We start from the raw sequence: 23,179 nt of genomic DNA, 5'->3' as shown, positions 1-23,179 counted from the left end.
TCCAATAGATTTTATGCATTGATAACATTGGTGGGTGTTGCAGGACTGAAAACCATAAGAAGGAATATCAATCAGAAACATTACAACCTTATCACATTGATCATTGTAGTTACATGACTCAGAATATAGGGGCCAACACATCAAAATACTTAAGAGGTTCTTGATATTAATGTAAACTGCCATACATAAACTGATAAAGTTCTGAACATCTAGAAGAAAATATAGAGACCAAAAGGAAGCCTGAGACTGTATAGAGAGACAACGATCATTTCTTCTTGTTGTTCTTCTGTTGGGATGCCTGCTTGTGCTTCTTACAAGTTGGTACAAATGGATCAGCTTCATCCTCTGTATCTTCTGGCTTAGAGATGCTAAACTTCTCACAACAGACTTCTTAAGTCTCATTTTCAATTATTTAAGGAAACAACCTATATGCAACCCGAGCCACGTTTCTAGTTTCCGAAGTGAAAAATTGAAATGTGTGGTTGATCTAAAACTCAAGAAACTAAACTGTGTGAAAGATCGATGTTCGTTGGAACCTAGAGAAGAGCGTGATCTGTTGAATTGATTGCTGAAGATCGATTTTGACTTGTTAATCAGTAAACTCTCACATGATCACATGCGTGTTTAGCTTAGCTAAATCACATACTACGCAGCATCTCAAAGACAAATGCGTATGATCTACGAGCAGATTTGATTAATGAGCCACTACGTACATGACTGCAACCACATCCACATGACATCACAACATTTGTACGGTACGATCAAGTTTAACTACTGGTACTAGTTGATCCACTACAATAAGAAACTGACAAAAAGTTGTCTGCACTACCTAAGCATTTACACCGATGACGTACTAGGACTCAGGAAACCGTCTTGCGGACCGGCTTGGGTCCAACTGCCGCGATCAACGCCGACGTCTTCTCCTGGAGCACGCGCACCACGTCCGCCATGGATGGCCGGAGCCCCGGGCTGGCATTGGTGCACCGCAGCGCGAGCGCCCCCACGGTGGCGGCCTCCTCCCTGTCGTACGCATCTCCCAGCCTCCGGTCCACCACGTCATCCACTTTGCCCTCGCTGACCGTGGGACCGACGGTGGCGGTCAGCCGGTGTCCCGTCTCCGCGCACATGGCCTCCCGCCCGGTGACGAGCTCGAGCATGAGCACGCCGAAGCTGTACACGTCGCTCTTCTTGGTGGGCACGCCGGAGCGGAGGAGGTGCGGGTCCAGGTAGCCCGGGGAGCCCATGACGTGGCGCGCGGAGGCCCTGGCCGCCGTGGTGGCGGCGGCCGGACGGACCGCGGCGGAGAAGCCGACGTGGGCGAAGCCGAAGTCGCAGAGCTTGGCGTCGAGGGCGGCGTCGAGGAGCACGTTGGAGGCCTTGATGTCGCCGTGGATGACCGCCGGGTCCCTGCTCTCGTGCAGGTACTCGAGCGCCATCGCCACCTGGAACGCGATGGCCATGCGCCGCGCCCACGGCAGCGGCGCCCGCTTCGGGCCGCCCTCCCGTTCCCGGTGGAGCCGCTCGTGCAGGTCGCCGTTGGCGGCGTACTCGAACACCAGGACGCCTTCCTCTGCACGCACGCGGAAAGGAACAAGATCAGCTACAGATACTGTACAGCTCAATCAATCACCGAGTTGACCACAAGCATGTGGCCGGATGGTGACTGAACATGGGTGATTAGCAAGGTACCTCGTTCGTCGCAGTAGCCGAGCAGGCGGACGATGTGTGGGTGGCGGACGGACACGAGCACGTCGAGCTCCTGGCGGAAGACGCGGAGGAGGCGCTCGCTGCTCCGCTGCACCTTGACGGCGCCGAGGCGGGAGGAGGAGAGCGACGCGAGGTAGACCGTGCTGAAGCCGCCCTGGCCGATCACGCGGGAGGAGAAGCCGCCGGTGACCGACTCGACCTCGGCCCACTCGAGCCGCCTCACCCGCCCGCTCTTGCCGTCCGCCGACCCGCCGCCGGGCTCGTCCGAGATGCGGGAGTCCGTTCGGCCGGTGTCATGCTTGTCGCGCTCGCCGCGGCGGAGGCAGTCCAGCAGGCCGCACCCGTCCGGCATTGCGCGCGCACGCGGCCCGTGCCTGCCCGCCCGCTCGCTCGGCGGTGGAAGTTACGCGCGCGCAAGCCGGCAGGGGAAGTCGTTGATGATGGAGATAGATAGATCGATAGATCGACAAAGGCTCTTTCTTGTTCGCCCTCTGGCCGCGCTTAAGAGATGCCTGGCTGCCAGTGTGGATCAAACAATGGCTAGTGGCGCCCATTGTTATATACTCAAGCTGTCAGCTGCATCTAACGAGTGGGGCTCCACTAATCATTGCGCCTAAAGAAATGCCCAGACGACATGCTTTGAGATGCGTGATGCTGCCGTCACACACACCTCCCCAGCATTTATCGGCATGTTTTGTTGGGCAATAGTAATTAACAAAAACATTCTGAAGCTGCACCTCGTGGTTGGACTGTTGGTGGAGGGATGCAGCTTAATTTCGACAGGCATTTCCATCTGTCAGCAGTGGGCGAGCACTGGATCGGAGGATGCACGGAGCGTGACGCGCCACCGGCACCAAGTGGCCTCGCATGAGTCTTTTTCCTCGTGTAATGGCCTGCTCCTCCATTAACAAAACATTTTCCGACATGGAATCCCAGGGCAAAGTGCTTGCTACTAAAAGAAAGAAAGAAATCCAGAAAGGAACTGTACGAGTTGTGGAGCGGACAAGGGCAACGGCCAACGGGAATTCGCCAGTTCAACGGACGTGCGCAGTTACTGCGATGCAAAAGGTACATACCGTTCTGCGCCCACTGTGTGTGCTCCCACTACTCTGATCCTCTGCTGCATCTTGTCCCTTAATTTACTACACTTATGACATATCGGCCCAGCCATTTGGATAAAAAAATATGCCCGTTTTGATTCATTTTGATCGGCCAGTAGATAGATATGCATATCCGACCCATGTTTATCCTTGGTCCGTTTGAAGCGGAGGCAACCTAGCGAACCGATGCATTTTCATACGCCATGTCTCGTCGCCAACTATCTCGCCGGCTTCTCGCATGGCCGCTCGGTAATTCCCTCCAGGGTGCCTAGTCGTTTCACACACAATGTGCGAACTCTCATTTCACACATGCGGCCTTTTGTTTCCCATCCTGGCATTGGTTATAAGAAGGACAGCGCCGTGGGGGTGGACGGGTAAACCCTAGCTAGCAACCATCCTAGTTGGAGATGGCGCACGATCATTTCTTGGAGCATGCTGACGCAGCGGCGATTGCCATCAGGGAGGCATTTCAGGTCAAGGAGATTATCAAGTACATGGGGGAAGATGAACCAGAGGCTGTGTTCGGGCTGTATCACGGGGGATGGGGGCGGCAGAGGACGTGGCGCGCAAGGAGGTAGAAATGTTGCACGAGGAGGCGGCGACGATGGAGGAGACCTAGTCGTTACCGGTGGTGGTTGCGGTAATGTCGGAGCCTCGTGTGGCGATGGTTGTTACGCAACAGCCTGCAGCTATGACCTACACGGGGATGTACGACGACGACTTCAATGGCCTCGAGGACTTCGACGACGAGGTCAACGTGTCGGTGATGAGGGACGAGCAGTGGGCTCTGCTTGCATAGTTCGAGACCGCACATCACGAAGAGTCTACCCGCCATCCCATGGCTGCCGATCGACAGGCCCTGGTGCGTGGCTCCATGGCGGCGGTGCACCGCCAGGCGCACGAGGCATTCGTGGAGGCCTTGCGGAGCCGTTAGGAGGAAGTGGAAGCGAACAACTAGAAGATGTAGGAGGTGGCGATGAGGGACAGAGCCCGCTACGACGCCGACATGGCGGCGACGGTGGCGAGCGCGCTAGGACGCAACCATGGAGGTGACGATATAACACCAGGAGAGGGAGATATCCCGCGACGACATAGCAGGCTTCACTCCTAGGACGTTGTAGGGTGCACCAAGGCGAGTATATAAAACTGTCGATAGTTTGAGTAAAACTCTATGTAATGAAAAAAATGTGTTAATGAAATAAAAAAATTATCTTTGTTAAATTTCTGAGCCACTTGCTTGCGGGCCTGGCGTGGAAGTCAAGTGGTTCGTGTGCATCGGTGATGCTGCACTTACTGTCTAAACTAGATGATGCCCCGCGCGTTGCAGCGGGATATATATTTGTTTAGAATCTTTGAACAATGACAATTGAAATAGGAAATAATTAGGTTAAGTGCATGGGATTGCTCTTGGATATAACTACACTGTTGTGTTATCAAATATATTGCTAGACATTGGTACATAGAAAAAGATAATGAATCATCAGAATTGAAGAAACTAGATGATTCTCCGCGCGTTGCTGCGGAAAATATGCCTAAATTATTGTTCTACTCAAGAAAGTTACTTATAAATCTGTTGACAAAATAATAAATACAGATTCTGCTTTGACATATTTTTTTGAGGGAACTGCTTTGACATATTGATACAGAGGTTAGAGGATTATAGGGTCATTAACACATTGAGGTTAGAGGACAATATACAAACATTGAGGTTAGAGGATTATAGGGTCACTAACCCATAGAAGATAGAACTAATATATTTTAATATAGGCTATCACCTGTAAACCAGACCGGAAGGAGTAGCTTCAATCAGGGAAAACAACTTTATGATACAACTGAAGCAGCACCTGCTTGATTTCTAGCTATAAGCCCAAGCCTTCATTGTGTGCAAGAGTAACATAGGTCTAGCACTTCAGGTTTACTATAAAGTGTAAACTGAAAAACAATTGTCTATTACATGGGTTGTGATCAGCTTCCTCGTGTAGGTACGTCTTGAAACTAAAATTAAGGAAAAACTTGGAAAGTAAAGAGGAAAGGGGATACTAACAGGAAAATGAGATCATCGTGTCCACTTTGGGAAGGATTTACAAAGGAACTTGCACAGTTGCACTTATATATACAACTACAACATCTGATCTTCCCGTAGTGTTAGAATGTCATGAAGATTAGAGTCAATCTCGAAATCCTCAGTTTTGAGAAATGAAAATACAAATAAGAAACCAAATCATGGATAATTATCTTCGGACTTACAAATCTTTCAAATACTTCGATTTGGAAAAAAGTTTCGGTCTTTAACAATTTGCTTGCTGGATAAAGTAGGTAAAGCTGATTGTAGCAAAACAAAACTTGACAGATTGGGAAATAATAAAGAAAACGTACCTGACAAATGAATAGATCTGGAAGAAAAAATAATTCCATTATAAAGCATCAAAATTCTTTATGACAGAGAGAGAAAGATGTAGAGACATTGCAACAACAAATCCATACCTTTCTACTTGGGGAGGAGTGGATGAATGAATCCCTTGGCAAGGGGCTTGAGTCCGTGGAGATTGAAGGAGGCTGGATGCAACAGAGAATGGAGATGGAGGGGTGGATGAGAGAGATGCCACATGAAATAGGAGAGGGGCCTGGACTGGAAGGGACACGATGCATCTCGGGAGTAAATGGCAGGATAAATTGAAAGGGGAGACGTGTGGCCACAGACCTATGGTGCACTATGGCTATGTCTGCTGAGATTCCGGTGATTATCTAAATAAAGCTGAAGATAAAACGCAGTAGTTTGCTGATGTGAAACTAAAATGAAAGGAAATGATGTGGCATGCTTGCATGTTGAGAGAATTACTTTTAGTGGGTTGCTCTAATTTAGATATTATAGATATCATTATAAACAACTCACTTTTATTTAGAGAAAACTCCATTAAACGCTAAATTGTAAGCACATAGTTAGCATGATTAAAATTTTACACATAAAACATATGCAATTATTGTTATATTTTTCTAACTATAATATGCGGAAAAAAAGTTCACGCAAATTTGGAACATCCACACTGAAAATGAAGGTGCATACATAGAATTTCAGTACACGAAGTGACTAAAAATGACATAGTAACATGTGAACAAAAATTTCTGAAATTAGTACCAGTTAATTGATTATATGACAGCTCTGTACTGTTGAGTGACTGTTCGAGACCGTTCCAATAAAAGAGTACATCATGCACATGCATTTTGATGCCGTAAAGCAAAACTACAGAAGATTTCTTCGACAAAGACAACTACAGAAGATAGACTTTAGGAGAGCATCGTCTTCAGATAGAAAGAACATTTTCTCCACACAGAAACCTGTAATTATTTATCAGAGAACACCAACTTCAGTTGAGATGATGAGATAAACAATCATTAGCAGATGTACTCTGTGAAATAACATTTGCACCGTGCAAGCATATATCGATCTATTTTATCTGTACTGGGTAACAAAGTTTGATTTACCTAACCCAAAATTTTGAGTACCCGTCATTCCAGCACACAAAAGCATAGAAGTACTCACTTACCTATACTGGGGAACAAAGTTTGATTTACCTAATCCAAAAAAAATTGTAGCATCATTCCAGCACACAAAAAGCATAGAAGTACTCACCTGTCCATACTCCACTGTTCCAAAAAAAAAAACTCGAAAGAATACAACTGGTCAACTGTTCCTGTATCGATCTACATTATAAACAATTAAGAAGAATGGAAAACTGAGAATCTAGATAGGAGCTTATAGCCTTATACTGAGAATCCTTCATGGCAGATCCTCCAGCGGAGCATGTCCAGATTGAGCTTGCAGAAGACTCTATGTGAAGAGTACTCGAGCAAGATTTTGGGCTCCTTCTACACCAAATTTCAGCCAAACCCCCGTCCAATAACAAAGTACATGTGGCGAGGAGTGGTGGCAGAGTTAGATGATATAGTACCTGTGTTGCGTCGGTGAATGGGAAGAAGATTGGAATATATTGCTACCGTACTGTTAATGACCTCTTAATGCATCCATCAATACTTGGATAATTGAGGAGACGAAGGGATCTTGCACCAGCCGTTTATATTTCACCGAATGCATAAACAAAATGGGAGCACATACAGAGCTTTAACTGAAAAATCTGTGCAACCTTCTTGCATCCCCCCCCCCCCCCCCCCTGAATTTATAGAGAGGAATAGACAGCGCCATCACAGAAATTTATTAGGAAGATGAAGCCTCAGTAAAGAAGGAAAATAATAGAAATGAGCCGTATCTTTACATGACATGCACATTAGTAGACCGGAAGATATTATGGTGGCTGTTGTCTACTGGTCAAGACTGGTCAAGACGTAGCTTAAATTCAAGTCTTAAAAACAATGTGGTAGGAAGAAGTGACATGGCATACAACTAATCAAAAACTGAAAAAGTGATGTGGCATGCTTGCATGTTGAGAGAATTACCTTTAGTGGGTTGCTCCAATTTAGATATTATAGATTTGTGCTAGAAATAGAACCACCCGGGCACTTCGTCTGTTTGAATCGCATCGCTATATGTATTTTCTGTGTTATATATCCTAGGTGGCGTTGCTAATATTCTTAGGATGTGCACTGGTTTGTACTGCTTTTGCTTTACCGCGGAGCACGATAGAAGTTCACTATTAGAAAAAAGGGCCTATAATCCCGGTTAGTAGGGGCCCCGGTTGTAAAATAAACCGGGACTAAAGGTCCCGCCACGTGGGGTGCTGACGCGCGTCGAGAAAATGACCTTTAGTCCCGGTTTGTAACACGAACGGGACTAAAGGTTATTTCGTTATTTTTTTAATCCATTTTGTCATGCCCAATTATTTTCCGCTCCTTTTTTCCTATTTTTTCAGAATTTCTAGTATTTCAGTTATTTAACTAGTTTAGTCTCTAACTACACTTAATCTCTAACTACGCTTAATCTCTAGTAAAATTACTTACCCGTGGACCAACTTCCCTCTCGGTCACCCATTCTCCCACTACTCCAGCACTAGCACGCTTAACTTCCAAGTTCCTTTCCCGTCCCGCTTCCAAGTGCTTCGCCCGCATGTTGTGATACTAGTATAATATCAATCCTATTAACATGTTGGTCGATGTCACACTTATTTATTGTTCAAATTGCAAATAAATATTTTAATCAACAAAACTAATGACGTAATAACATGGTGTGATAATTGTATTATAATTTTATTTTTTTATAAATATTTTTTTTTAATTTGTATTATAATTGTTCTTTAATATTAAATTTTTTAATAATTTTTTGCCAAACTTTGAAAAATTTTAAATCTAAAAATTTGGCTAACTTTACGGTTAAGTAATAGTAATCTTTATGCATGATTAAATTATTAATTTTAAAATTATAAAAATATAAATCCTGAATTTCTGGCAAAAACTAAAATCTTCCTACTTTCATAGTTTCATTTGGAATTTCAAACCTTTTTTGCAAAAAAAATGAAACTTCAAATTTTTTAATTTTCCCTAATAGTAGGTTGCATAACATACAAGAATCTGAAAACATTTTATTTTTTGAATTGTCTATCATTTTCTTTTCTATTTTACAATGTTAAAAAAGGCGATCCACAGGGGGGTGGAGGTGCGTGGGGAGCCAAAAAATCCATAAACCCTTTAGTCCCGGTTCGTATTACCAACCGGGACTAAAGGGTTGAACTTTAGTCCCGGTTGGTAATACGAACCGGCACTAAAGGTTTTTGCCCCATATTCCACCCTTTAGTCCCGGTTGGTATCACGAACCGGGACTAAAGGGTCCAAATGAACCGGGACCAATGGGTTGGGTCGCCCCGCACGGAACGAATCGGGACCAATGCCCCCATTGGTCCCGGTTTGGTTCAAAACGGGGGCATTTGCTCCCAGGGGCTTAGGACGAAAGGCCTCTTCTCCACTAGTGGTTGTCTAACCCACCCAACGGCTGTGTACGTGTGTATGTTAATTTTGGGAACAATACGCGTGTATGTATGAACACCGCCACAACAAGTACATGAGGGCCCGCGCACGCGTTTGATATGTTGACTAGCCAACAAGGAACAGATCTATAAATACAGAATAGCTACTAGGAGCCTAGGACACTACGGGAACCAGTCAAGGTGCCGATGGCCGGCGGCCGTCGGCACAGCTTGCCTTTCCGTCGGCACAATAACGTCTCGGCACAGATAAAGTTGCCGTCGGCACTAGCTGGCTAGCGGCACAACATCTTGTGCCGATGACATAGAAATAACGCCGTCTGGTAATTCTGGCTCGAATTTGTTTTTTTTTTTTTAAATTAAATTTTCTCATCCCAATTATAAATCTCTCACATGCACCATTTTAACTCTAACTACACTTAATATTAGGTCAAATTCCATTCATGGTCAAACTTCTCGGTCAGTCACTCATCCTCACACTACTCCACCCCTAGCATGTTTAACTTCTCGGTTCCATTTAGACTAGATTTAATGGAAAAAATGACACCTTGTTGACAATAATACCATATCAATACTATTAACCCTTATTACTTGATGTTGCACATCATTATTTTTTGAATTCCAAACAATTACCTACATAAACTACAATAATAATTATATTAATCTTGAATTCAAATGGACAATAAAATAATATTTTCTTTTTTATTTAATATGGAATAATTAATATCTTTAAATCTGTAAATCAAAATTTGACAAATAATATGTCTAAATCTATTATAAAAATGAGAGGAATCAAAATATGACATCTATATCATATTTTGAATCTAAAAATAACTTTTCCGATAATTCATGAGCATTAGATCATGTACCAGTAGTTCAAATCTGGCCGGCCTCCTACCGATTCAGTAGGAATTGTCTTTTTCATGAGGGATAGACGGAAAAGTTCCAGATATAACGGTTGGGAAATTTTCCATCTTATGTGGTCTACTATTTTTAAAAAATATGTTGGTACCAATGTGAAACTTTAATTTGGTGGTTGCTTCACAAAACATCGCGTTTTCGGCACCTCAAAAATGGAAAATGGTTTTTTCGCACGATGAAATAGAAAATTTCCTCCTGCAACATTGTAAGACATCTCAAGATACACATGTGTGCATAATATAGGCACATTATCACAAACTATGCCGCGATTCTATCCATAACATTGGTCATTTGACATAAATGTCATGAAACCTCGAACATGATAGTTCATTTTGTGAAGGATTTTTTGTGATGTTCGAAATTTTCCAACTTTAAATTTTTTCCTTGCAACTATGATATATAATATGACAGCGCGCGAAGGTTTCACATTGTTTGGATCATTTTTTAATTGTTTATGCCCGTTTCAAACTATATTCAAAACGGCGGGCATGAAGATCCTTTGCCCGGGGCTGAGGCTCGCTAAACTTGCACTGGATCTCTGATGAAATAGCATGTTGTGAATCTAAAAATAATTTTTACAAAAAATCTTGAGCAATATATCATGTAACTGTAGTTCAAATCTGGTCGGCCTCCTACCAATTTGGCAGGAATTTGTCTTTTTCATGAGGGGTGGACGGAAAGGTTCTAGATACACCGGTTGAGAAAATTTTCATCTTAGTTGGTCTAGTATTTTTAAAAAATGTGTTGGTACCTAGTGAATCTTTAATTTGGTGGTTGCTTCACAAAACACCCCGTTTTCGGAACCTCAAAAATGGAAAATGGTTTTTTCGTGCGATGAAATGGAAAACTTCCTCCTGCAATATCGCAAGACATCTCAATATGCACATGTGTGCACAATATGGGCACATTATCACAAACTATGCCGCGATTCTATCCATAACATTGGTCGTTTGACCTAAATGTCATGGAACCTCGAACATGATAGCTCATTTTGTGAAGGATTTTTTGTAATGTTCACAATTTTCTAACTTTAATATTTTTCCTTGCAACTATGACACATAATATGACACCACGCAAAGGTTTCACATTGTTTGGATCATTTTTGAATTTTTTATGCCTGTTTCAAACTATATTCAAAACGGCGGGCATGAAGATCCTTTGCCCGGGGCTGAGGCTCGCCAAACTTGCACTAGATCTCTGATGAAATAGCATGTTGTGAATCTAAAAATGATTTTTACAAAAAATCTTGAGCATTATATCATGTACATGTAGTTCAAATCTGGTCGGCCTCCTACCGATACGGTAGGAATTTGTCGGAATTTGTCATTTTCATGAGGGGTGGACGGAAAGGTTCTAGATACACCGGTTAATAAATTGTCCATCTTATGTGGTCTAGTATTTTTTTTAAAAAATATGTTGGTACCAATGTTAAACTTTAATTTGGTGGTTGCTTCACAAACATCCTGTTTTTGAAACCTCAAAAATGGAAAATGGTTTTTCGTGCGATGAAATGGAAAACTTCCTCCTGCAACATCGTAAGACATCCCAAGATGCACATGTATGCACAATATGTGCACATTATCACAAACTATGCCGCGATTCTATCCATAATATTGGTTGTTCTGTGTGAAAGCCATAAAACATTGGATATGATAGCTCATTTTTTAGAAGGTTCTTTGAGATATTTAAAATATTCCAAGTTTTATATTTTTCTAAGATAGAACTTATTTTTCTGAAAAATTTGATATATTATTTGTATTTTTCTGAATTATAATGATTTAGTTATGCTTTTTCGAAGATTAATGTGGTAAAATGGAAAATAGCTATGCCAACGGCTTTGTCGTCGGCACAGGGCCGTCGGCACTGGCCTGACGCTGTTACCTCACTATCAACACCCGGATTTTTAAGTCCAGATGCCTCAGATGCCTATTATGCCATACATCGCAATCCCAGGAAGATTGTTTTTGCGAGACATAACAGTTGGATATCATAGAGTCATCATTCATTACAATACCAACATAGTCATTACATAAAAAGGATCACATGATCCAGTCTCATTACAACACTTGATCTAATGATCACTACACAAATACGTAGCGGAAGCGAAGTAGTAGTGGACTATCTATTCAACAGGCAACACTTGACGTTAGAAGAAGCTCCTAGTTGTCGTAGACGTCCTGTTGGCCGTCATCTTCATACTGCTGTTCAGCTTCATAGTCTGGCCATTTGAATAGCCAGGGACACAGCCGTGAGTACTTTCAAGTACTCGCAACTAATACTAGTGTAAGCACTAACATTTCTATTGAGAGTGTTCTAAGCTCTAGGGTTCTTTGCATAAAGCCAATTTTAGTTCATAAACATTTTAGTAAAAGACTCTTCATGTGCTAACTAACTCAAATGGGAACATTAGTGTCATTCCCACAACTCAGTTGTGATTCAATTCAAAGTCACCTTTCAAGTTCAATTCACAAGTCATATTTGATATAATTTTCTGATGACGGAAACAGTATGGCCTTTCCAACTGTCCATGACCGCGGACGCGGCTATTCGAATAGGTTTACACTCTACAGAGGTTGCACACTTGTGCACAACATTTGATTACATCCATCAAGGATAACCTCGAATAATCGTAACTCAGTATGCGGATCATCAACCGTTAACCTTTCACTTACACACCCTAGTATAGGCACCTCTCCCCATGAGCTTGGCCTCCCGATGATAGCCAACTGTTATCCCGGTAACTGCACAGGGCTTGGGTCGTACATTCACCTCATTTTACGTCATTTCACTTTCAACGGAGGCAACCTCGGCATAACCTCTATGACGCTTGTTCAGAGGGAACCCATACTAAGACACATAAATTTCAAGCTAAGCCTTACCCATAATCAGGTATTGTGGGGGTACTCAAGAATTGGAATGGTATCGCATCCAACTCAATCATCAGTTTTTATCAAATTCACCAAGTAAAACATGTCACATTCACCTTCAAAATCTTTCAATGGAAATGACTCATCATTCCAAGGTTTTCAAAGTTATTTCAATTCACATGTTCCATCTAGAGTAGTCATTTTTAATTTAGCACTAGCCGCTAAGTGTGAAGGGTGCTAAGTAGTTTGCCTTGCTTTTAGGCTAACTTTGATGCTCTTGTATTACTCCAATACTAACCAAGTAAATCATGAATCAAAAAGTAACTTTGATAAATCCAATTCAATAAAGCTTGTAAAGTAAAAACTTGGGATATGATCATTAACCATAAAGTAAAAGGGGGTGATTCCTTGCTCTTGTTGAGCTTTGCACTTTGCAAGAGTATTAGCTTTCCTTGGTTGGGGAATTGATCAAAGTGATCTTCTTCGCCTTGGAAGTAGACCTCCTCCTCCTTTTGATACTCCTCGGTACTAGTGTCTAAAATCGAATACGAGGTATACAATCACCACACCAAACTTAAGTACTAGACTAAGCACACACACATGATTCACACAAACTAGGCTAGCATCACAACATTACTATTAGGTTGGTTGACTTTGTTTTCTTCTTTAAGAAAAATAATTTCCTCTCATTATAAATACTAATTAAGGTGTTTCTTTTAATTCCCTAGAGAAATAATTTCCTCTCATTATCTTGTTAAGATTTAATTTCCTCCATGAATAATATATGACCTAGGTTGACCAAGGTCAACCTCTTCATAGTCATCATTTAGGAAAATGATTTAAATGAGGTGAAGCACCTCATGCAGTTTAATACCAACATAGTAATGATTTAATATCATCAAACAATTCCACATGAGATTTAATAGACAATGGTCTCTATCTCATTTTGAGTTATTTGAGACAAGTTTTAAATGAGAGAAAAGCTCCCATACTATTTAATAAATAATTTGGCACCATTTAAATGGACTAGAAATAGCCATAGAGCCATTTTTTATACTAGGCCATGATCATACAAACAATTATGTGATGTTTTTGCATATTCTTATAGACAATATGAAATATGATTTTTGAGAGTTGGAATCAACTCAAAAGCATTTTTTGTTGATTTTTAACAATTGTTTGAAATTGCAAAAGGCCCTGCCTTGTTTGTTTTGTCACATTAATTCTATAGTGAATCTAAGGATGAGGCCAGTGTAGTTGTTTAGATAATTTTCTCAGCTTTCCAAATATATAAAAATTATTGAATTTGGCCTAGTAGATTTATTTCTATTTAAATTTGAAATTGGCATCAGTTTGCAATTTGGAAAATTCAAAAAATCACATTTCAATTAGAAAGGGCCGGCGGGAAACGAAGCTGGGCCAAACAGAGAGAAAGGAACGGGCCGGCCCAGCAGTGCGTCTAGTGCAGCGGGCCGCCTGACAGGTGGAGTCCACGCGTCAGCGTGTTTAAACGCCGAAACAGTATGTTTCTTTCCGCGCCGTAGGATTAGAATCAGATCGGACGGACGAGCGACGTCGTCGTCTCCGGCGAGAACAGGCCACTGGCGCGGTGAGGCTAGGGGGTGGGAGGCTCACCGGCGGCGCGGCGATGGTTGGCGACGTGCTGCGGCGGCGTTGTCGACGACGGCGAGGCTCCTCGAACAGACGGCGTCTCCTGGGGAAGCTCCTAGCTCCTCCTCCTTCCGCGGCGGTGCTACGGGCTGCGGCGGGTGACAATGTGGAGCGGAAGATGGTCGAGGAGATCGAGTGAGAGGAGGGGAAGCTGGCGGTGTGACTGAATCAAGAGGCGAGGGCCTCCTTATATCGTGGTTGGAGGTGCCGCGGCGCTATGGAGAGGGTCGATCATGGCGACGATGTCGGGAGCGGCGAAGGGGCAAGGGAGTGGGTGTGTACGATTGGCGACGTTCAGGCGGTCATCACGATGCTCTTGGAACAGCAAACGGTGGTCTGAAGCGACGGGGCGAGTGACGAGAGCTGGCAGTACCGTGGCGGACGATCGTCATCCGTGACGACGGCGACAGTGCTCCGGCGTCCACTTGGGGATGTCTGGGAGAGAGCTGGGTCGTGGGTGAGTGTGCGGGTGAAAGTAGAGGGCGAAGGGAGGGCTGACGCGATGGGGCGAGACGGTGCTCCGTCGTGTCCAGAGTGTGCCCGTGCGCGCTCTGGCACGTTCTGGTCGGCATGGGCGCGGGCTGGCCAGGTCAGTGTGTGCGTATCCGCGGTCAAGGGCGTGCACGGGCGTGCTCAGGATGGTGAGGTGAGCCTCCAGGACATGGTGGTGCATGGCTGAGGTGAAGGGAGAGAGGGGTGGCATGGTGGAGTGTGTCATGCAAATATGCAATGGCATGGTCGTGTTTTGGTCGTGGTGACCAAGAGGCAGTGATGCAGAGGCATGGAAAGGCTAGTGGGGGTGCAGAGGGAGGCAGTGGAGGTCAGGGTTGGACTTGGTCCAAGTTGAAAACTAACATGGGCACAATTCTGTTTCATGCCCGTAAGGTGTTCGACCAAATGGCCGCAAGAAATTTATTTTCGAAATTTTGAATGAATTTTGGTGGGTTGTAATCATATATTATTTGAAGTCTACTAATGGTGGTGGTGGTCAAATTTTAGTTGTTTTGCAAAATCACAAAATGCATATGATCTTAATTTTGCTTTATGGTTGCAACTTTGCTTGATAACCATTTGAATTTGAGCAAGAATTTGCAGGGGTTGTTTTGGGAAAAGTTGTTCACCTTGATGTTGTCTTGGATGAGGTGCAAAGAGTTGGCATAGTTTAGTTTAAAAATCTTCCAAACCAGGGGCTCAAAGAGGGCATCAGGCTAAGATTGTCAAAAGTGGCCATTAGTGCATGTGAGTTGGTTTTGATTTCAAATTTGATTCAATTTGAGTTTCTTTGATTCCTTTAGTGCTAATAAATGTTTAGTAACCATTTACAACCAATGGTGCAAGACAAAATGGTCTAGGTTAAGGATTTGCAAAAATGGCATAAACCATATGTGAGTGTTGGTTTGATTTTTCCATTTTATTTTCTCCTTTCTTTTTTCCTTCCATTTGGGTAATCATGAGATCATTGATTAGGGTTTGAGCATACTTGCAATCCTCCAAGCAATCATCATGGCAAATGCACACTAACACAAATATAAAAGGTGAGTTATATGCATAGCACTATATGGAGTAAAAAGTTTTTGTTGGTTCTCAATTTTGCATTTTGGAAACTTTCCCTTTCTTTCTTTTATTGAAAATTTGGGATGTTACAAACCCTTCCCCCTTACAAAAGATCTCGTCCCGAGATCGTAAAGAAAATTAGGTACTAAAGAGATCGGGGAATTCTTTCTTCATATCTTGTTCTCGCTCCCAAGTGGCTTCTTATTCGGTATGATTGCTCCATTGAATTTTTAAGAACTTGATACTTCTGGTGCGAGTGGTCCTGAAAGCTTCTTCAAGGATGCGAATAGGCACTTCGCGGTATGTCAGGTCCTTGTTGATATCAACAGCTCTGTGATCGATGTTCTTGAACACTTCCGTCTTCTCCGGTACTTCTAAGCACTTCCGAAGTAGTGAGATGTGAAACACATTGTGCACAGCGGACATTTCTTCCGGTAGTTCAAGCTGATATGAAACTTCTCGTCGGTGACTAAGAACTTTGAAGGGTCCGACATATCGGGGTGCAAGCTTCCCTTTCAGCTGAAATCTCTGCATTCCTTTGAGGGGGGATACTTTAAGATAGACAAAATCTCCGATCTAGAAGGTCATCTCTCGGCGTCTCTTGTCGGCGTAACTCTTCTGTCTTGACTGAGCGGTCTTGAGGTATTCGCGGATCTTGTGCACCTTTTCTTCAGCTTCTCGGAGAACATCTGGTCCAAAGACTTGGCTTTCTCTGACTTCCGACCAATTCAGAGGGGTACGACACTTTCTTCCGTACAGGGCTTCAAAGGGGGCCATTTGTAAGCTGGCTTGATAACTGTTGTTGTATGAGAATTCTGCGTAAGGTAGGAAGTCTTCCCATTTGGATCCATACTCTAGCACACAGGCTCTCAATATATCTTCAAGTATCTGGTTGATTCTCTCGGTCTGTCCATCAGTCTGCGGGTGATAAGCTGTGCTGAAATTCAGCCGGGTTCCTAGTCCCTCATGCACTTTCTGCCAGAATCTTGAGGTGAATTGAGATCCTCTATCTGACACTATAGACTTCGGGGTTCCGTGCAGGCTGACTATTCTGGAGATGTATAACTCAGCTAGCTTTGGGCCTTGGTATGTGGTCTTGACGGGGATGAAATGGGCGACCTTGGTTAATCTATCGACCACTACCCAAATGGAATCATTTCCTCTACTTGATTTGGGCAAACCTGTGATAAAGTCCATTCCTACAGAATCCCACTTCCATTCAGGAATCTGTAACGGCTGCAACAGTCTTGCGGGTCGCTGATGTTCTGCCTTGACTCGTTGACAGATATCACACTTGGCGATGTAGCTTCCTATTTCTCGCTTCATTCCGTGCCACCAAAATTGTTCCTTCAGGTCTTGGTACATCTTGGTTCCTCCGGGGTGAATAGAATACAGGGTATCATGGGCTTCCTTCAGAATGACTTGCTTCAACTCTGCATCTGACGGCACACATAAGCGTCCGTTGTACCAAATAACTCCTTCTTCATCTACGGTGAATCCCGGTGCTTTTCCTGCAGCTATTTGACTTTTGATTCCATCAATGCTGGCATTTCCCTTCTGAGTTTCCTTGATTTGACTCATCAAGGTGGGCTGGAGCTCAATGCTCGCTACGAATCCTTCGCTCACTAGCTCTAGTCTAAACTGTTCAAACTCGTGATACAAACTAGGCTGTTCTATGGCGATCATGGAATTCAACTGACACGACAGTCTACTCAGGGCATCCCCTACCACATTGGCCTTGCCGGGGTGGTAGTGAATTTCCATATCGTAATCCTTGATCAATTCTATCCATCTGCACTGTCTCATATTCAGCTCTTTCTGGGTGAAAATATACTACAGGCTCTTGTGATCTGAATAGATCTCGCATCGATTACCCATGAGGTAATGACGCCAAACTTTCAAGGCTAAGACTACGGCTGCTAATTCCAAGTCATGGGTTGGATAGTTCTGCTCATGTTGCTTCAGTTGCCTCGATAGGTATGATATCACCTTGCCTTCTTGCATCAACACACATCCAAGACCAATCTTGGATGCATCACAATAGACATCGAATGGCTTGGTGACATCGGGCATGATCAAAATTGGGGCTGTGGTTAATCTGCGCTTGAGTTGCTGGAAACTTTCTTCACACTTGTCATTCCAATCAAACTTCTTGTCCTTCTTCAGCAGTTGAGTCATTGGTCTAGCTATGCTGGAAAATCCTTCAACGAACCTGCGGTAATATCCTGATGTCTACTTCCCCCTCCTTTTCCTGTAGACAGTGTTGGGCCTCCAAGAGCAGAGGTTTGTAGAACAGCAGCAAGTTTTCCCTTAAGTGGATCACCCAAGGTTTATCGAACTCAGGGAGGAAGAGGTCAAAGATATCCCTCTCATGCAACCCTGCAACCACAAAGCAAGAAGTCTCTTGTGTCCCCAACACACCTAATAGGTGCACTAGTTCGGCGAAGAGATAGTGAAATACAGGTGGTATGAATAAATATGAGCAGTAGCAACGGTGCCAGAAAATAGCTTGCTGGCGTGTAGTTGATGGTGGTAGTATTGCAGCAGTAGTAACACAGTAAAACAGTAAACAAACAGCGATAGCAGTATTTAGGAACAAGGCCTAGGGATTACACTTTCACTAGTGGACACTCTAAACATTGATCACATAACAGAACAGATAAATGCATACTCTACACTCTTGTTGGATGATGAACGCATTGCGTAGGATTACACGAACCCTCAATGCCGAAGTTAACAAGCTCCACAATTTGTTCATATTTAAGTAACCTTATAGTGTAAGATAGATCAAAAGACTAAACCAGGTACTAACATAGCATGCACACTGTCACCTTCATGCATATGTAGGAGGAATAGATAACATCAATATTATCATAGCAATAGTTAACTTCGCAATCTACAAGAGATCATGATCATAGCAAAAACCAAGTACTAACACGGTGCACAAACTGTCACCTTTACACACGTGCAGGAGGAATAGAACTACTTTAATAACATTGCTAGAGTAGCACATAGATAGTAGTGATACAAAACTCATATGAATCTCAATCATGTAAAGCAGCTCATGAGATTATTGTATTGAGGTACATGGGAGAGAGATGAACCACATAGCTACCGGTACAGCCCCGAGCCTCGATGGAGAACTACTCCCTCCTCATGGGAGCAGCAGCGGTGATGAAGATGGCGGTGGAGATGGCAGCGGTGTCGATGGAGAAGCCTTCCGGGGGCACTTCCCCGCTCCGGCAGCGTGCCGGAACAGAGACTCCTGTCCCCCAGATCTTGGCCTCGCGATGGCGGCGGCTCTGGAAGGTTTCTGTGGTTTTCGTCGTATGTATCAGGGTTTTCGATCCAGGGGCTTTAAATAGGTGAAGAGGCGGCGCAGGAGGGTCGAAGGGGCGACGACACCATAGGGCGGCGCGGCCAGGGCCTAGGCCGCGCCGGCCTATGGTCTGGGGGCCCAGTTCCCCCCCTCTGGTCCTTCCCGGGTGTTCTGGATGCTTCCGGTGAAAATAGGAACTTGGGCGTTGATTTCGTCCGATTCCGAGAATATTTCGTTACTAGGATTTCTGAAACCAAAAACAGCAGAAAACAGGAACTGGCACTTCGGCATCATGTTAATAGGTTAGTTCCAGAAAATGCACGAATATGACATAAAGTGTGCATAAAACATGTAGATAACATCAATAATGTGGCATGGAACATAAGAAATTATCGATATGTCGGAGACGTATCAGCATCCCCAAGCTTAGTTCTGCTCGTCCCGAGCAGGTAAAACGATAACACAGATAATTTCTGGAGTGACATGCCATCATAACCTTGATCATACTATTTGTAAAGCATATGTAGTGAATGCAGCGATCAAAACAATGTATATATCATGAATAAACAAGTGAACCATGAAGCAAAGACTTTTCATGAATAGCACTTCAAGACAAGCATCAATAAGTCTTGCATAAGAGTTAACTCATAAAGCAATAATTCATAGTAGAGGTATTGAAGCAACACAATGGAAGATTAAGTTTCAGCGGTTGCTTTCAACTTATAACATGTATATCTCATGGATAATTGTCAACATAGAGTAATATAACAAGTGCAATATGCAAATATGTAGGAATCAATGCACAGTTCACACAAGTGTTTGCTTCTTGAGGTGGAGAGAAATAGGTGAACTGACTCAACATTGAAAGTAAAAGAATGGTCCTCCATAGAGGAAAAGCATCGATTGCTATATTTGTGCTAGAGCTTTGATTTTGAAAACATGAAGAGAGCATAAAAATAAAGTTTTGAGAGGTGTATGTTGTTGTCAACGAATGGTAGCGGGTACTCTAACCCCCTTGCCAGACAAACCTTCAAAGAGCGGCTCCCATTTTATTTTATTTTGGGTGGCACTCCTTCCAACCTTTCTTTCACAAACCATGGCTAACCGAATCCTCGGGTGCCTGCCAATAATCTCATACCATGAAGGAGTGCCTTTTTATTTTAGTTTTATTATGATGACACTCCTCCCAACCTTTGCTTACACAAGCCATGGCTAACCGAATCCTTCGGGTGCCGTCCAACAATCACATACCATGGAGGAGTGTCTATTTAGTTTGATTAATTTGGGACTGGAAATCCCATTGCCAGCTCTTTTTGCAAAATTATTGGATAAGCGGATGAAGCCACTAGTCCATTGGTGAAAGTTGCCCAACAAGATTGAAAGATAAACACCACATACTTCCTCATGAGCTATAAAACATTGACACAAATCAGAGGTGATAAATTTTGAATTGTTTAAAGGTAGCACTCAAGCAATTTACTTTGGAATGGCAGGAAATACCATGTAGTAGGTAGGTATGGTGGACACAAATGGCATAGTGGTTGGCTCAAGTATTTTGGATGCATGAGAAGTATTCCCTCTCGATACAAGGTTTAGGCTAGCAAGGCTTATTTGAAACAAACACAAGGATGAACCGGTGCAGCAAAACTCACATAAAAGACATATTGAAAACATTATAAGACTCTACACCGTCTTCCTTGTTGTTCAAACTCAATACTAGAAATTATCTAGACCTTAGAGAGACCAATTATGCAAACCAAATTTTAGCAAGCTCTATGTATTTCTTCATTAATAGGTGCAAAGTATATGATGCAAGAGCTTAAACATGAGCACAACAATTGCCAAGTATCACATTACCCAAGACATTAATAGCAATTACTACATGTATCATTTTCCAATTCCAACCATATAACAATTTATCGAAGAAGAAACTTCGCCATGAAAATTAAAAGCTAAGAACACATGTGTTCATATGAACCAGCGGAGCGTGTCTCTCTCCCACAAAAGCATTTATTCAAACAAAAACAAAAACAAAAGCACACAGACGCTCCAAGCAAAGCACATAAGATGTGACGGAATAAAAATATAGTTTCAGGGGAGGAAGCTGATAAGTTGTCGATGAAGAAGGGGATGCCTTGGGCATACCCAAGCTTAGACGCTTGAGTCTTCTTGATATATGCAGGGGTGAACCACCGGGGCATCCCCAAGCTTAGAGCTTTCACTCTTCTTGATCATAGTATATCATCCTCCTCTCTTGACCCTTGAAAACTTCCTTCACACCAAACTTCTCATAAACTTCATTAGAGGGGTTAGTACATAATCAAAAACTCACATGTTCAGAGGTGACACAATCATTCTTAACACTTCTGGACATTGCTCAAAACTACTGAAAGGTAATGGAACAAAGAAATCCACCCAACACAGCGAAAGAAGCAATGCGAAATAAAAGGCAGAATCTGTCAAAACAGAACAGTCCGTAAAGACGAATTTTTAATAAATACTTCCGTTGCTCAGATCAGAAAACTCAAAACTAATGAAAGTTGCGTACATATCTGAGGAACACGCACGTAAATTGGAATATTTTTCTGATTTTTCTGCAGAGAAAACAGCCCAGATTCGTGACAGATAGAAATCTGTTTCTGCGCAGAAATCCAAATCTAGTATCAACCTTCGATTAGAGGCTTCACTTGGCACAACAAAACACAAAACTAAGATAAGGAGAGGTTGCTACAGTAGTAAACAACTTCCAAGACACAAATATAAAACAAAGTACTGTAGCAAAATAACACATGGGTTATCTCCCAAGAAGTTCTTTTCTTTATAGCCATTAAGATGGGTTCAGCAGTTTTAATGATGCACTCGCAAGAAATAGTATTTGAAGCAAAAGAGAGCATCAAGAGGCAAATTCAAAACACATTTAAGTCTAACATGCTTCCTATGCATAGGAATCTTGTAAATAAACAAGTTCATGAAGAGCAAAGTAACAAGCATAGGAAGATAAAACAAGTGTAGCTTCAAAAATTTCAGCACATAGAGAGGTGTTTTAGTAACATGAAAATTTTTACAACCATATTTTCCTCTCTCATAATAACTTTCAGTAGCATCATGAGCAAACTCAACAATATAAGTATCACATAAAGCATTCTTATCATGAGTCTCATGCATAAAATTATTACTCTCCACATAGGCATAATCAATTTTATTAGTAATAGTGGGAGCAAATTCAACAAAGTAGCTATCATTATTATTCTCATCATCAAATATAGGAGGCATATTGTAATCATAATCAAATTTATCCTCCATGACAGGCGGTAATAAAAGACTACTATCATTATAATCATCATAAATAGGAGGTAAAGTATCATCAAAGTAAATTTCCTCCTCAATTCTTGGGGGACTAAAAAGATCATGCTCATCAAAGCCAGCTTCCCCAAGCTTAGAATTTTCCATATCATTAGCAACAATGGTGTTCAAAGCGTTCATACTAATATTACTACCAGCATGCAAATAAGATTCCATAGGTTTTTCAATTTTCGCATCAAACAATCCATGTTTTAAATCAGGAAATAGCATAAGAAGCTCATTTTTGTCCATTATGCCAAACTAGTGTAAACAAGAAACAAAAAGTTGCAATTGCAGGATCTAAAGGAAATAGCTTCGAGTACTTACGGCGCCGGAAAATAGCTTAGTAGCCGAGATCCGGAGTGTGAGTACCTTTTACCTTTCCTCCCCGGCAACGGCGCCAGAAAATAGCTTGATGTCTACTTCCCCCTCCTTTTCCTGTAGACAGTGTTGGGCCTCCAAGAGCAGAGGTTTGTAGAACAGCAGCAAGTTTTCCCTTAAGTGGATCACCCAAGGTTTATCGAACTCAGGGAGGAAGAGGTCAAAGATATCCCTCTCATGCAACCCTGCAACCACAAAGCAAGAAGTCTCTTGTGTCCCCAACACACCTAATAGGTGCACTAGTTCGGCGAAGAGATAGTGAAATACAGGTGGTATGAATAAATATGAGCAGTAGCAACGGTGCCAGAAAATAGCTTGCTGGCGTGTAGTTGATGGTGGTAGTATTGCAGCAGTAGTAACACAGTAAAACAGTAAACAAACAGCGAT

At 42.8% G+C, this 23,179-nt stretch overlaps 1 protein-coding gene across 1 annotated transcript; it reads right to left on the bottom strand.

The window, feature by feature from the left end:
* Positions 1 to 657: 657 nt before the first annotated feature.
* LOC127306900 (salt tolerance receptor-like cytoplasmic kinase 1) lies at positions 658 to 2,250 on the bottom strand. The gene is made up of 2 exons (XM_051337605.2): positions 1,690 to 2,250; positions 658 to 1,570 (listed from the first exon to the last, which is right to left on the bottom strand). The coding sequence occupies exons 1-2, from the start codon at positions 2,057 to 2,059 to the stop codon at positions 861 to 863; spliced, it is 1,080 nt and encodes a 359-aa protein (XP_051193565.1). The 5' UTR covers positions 2,060 to 2,250; the 3' UTR covers positions 658 to 860.
* Between the last annotated feature and the right edge of the window lie 20,929 nt (positions 2,251 to 23,179).

This window comes from Lolium perenne, chromosome 6 (genome assembly GCF_019359855.2).
Source record: "Lolium perenne isolate Kyuss_39 chromosome 6, Kyuss_2.0, whole genome shotgun sequence".
Taxonomy (NCBI): domain Eukaryota; kingdom Viridiplantae; phylum Streptophyta; class Magnoliopsida; order Poales; family Poaceae; genus Lolium; species Lolium perenne.
Note: the sequence above shows the minus strand (reverse complement) of the source record. Positions and strands in the feature narration are given on the sequence as shown.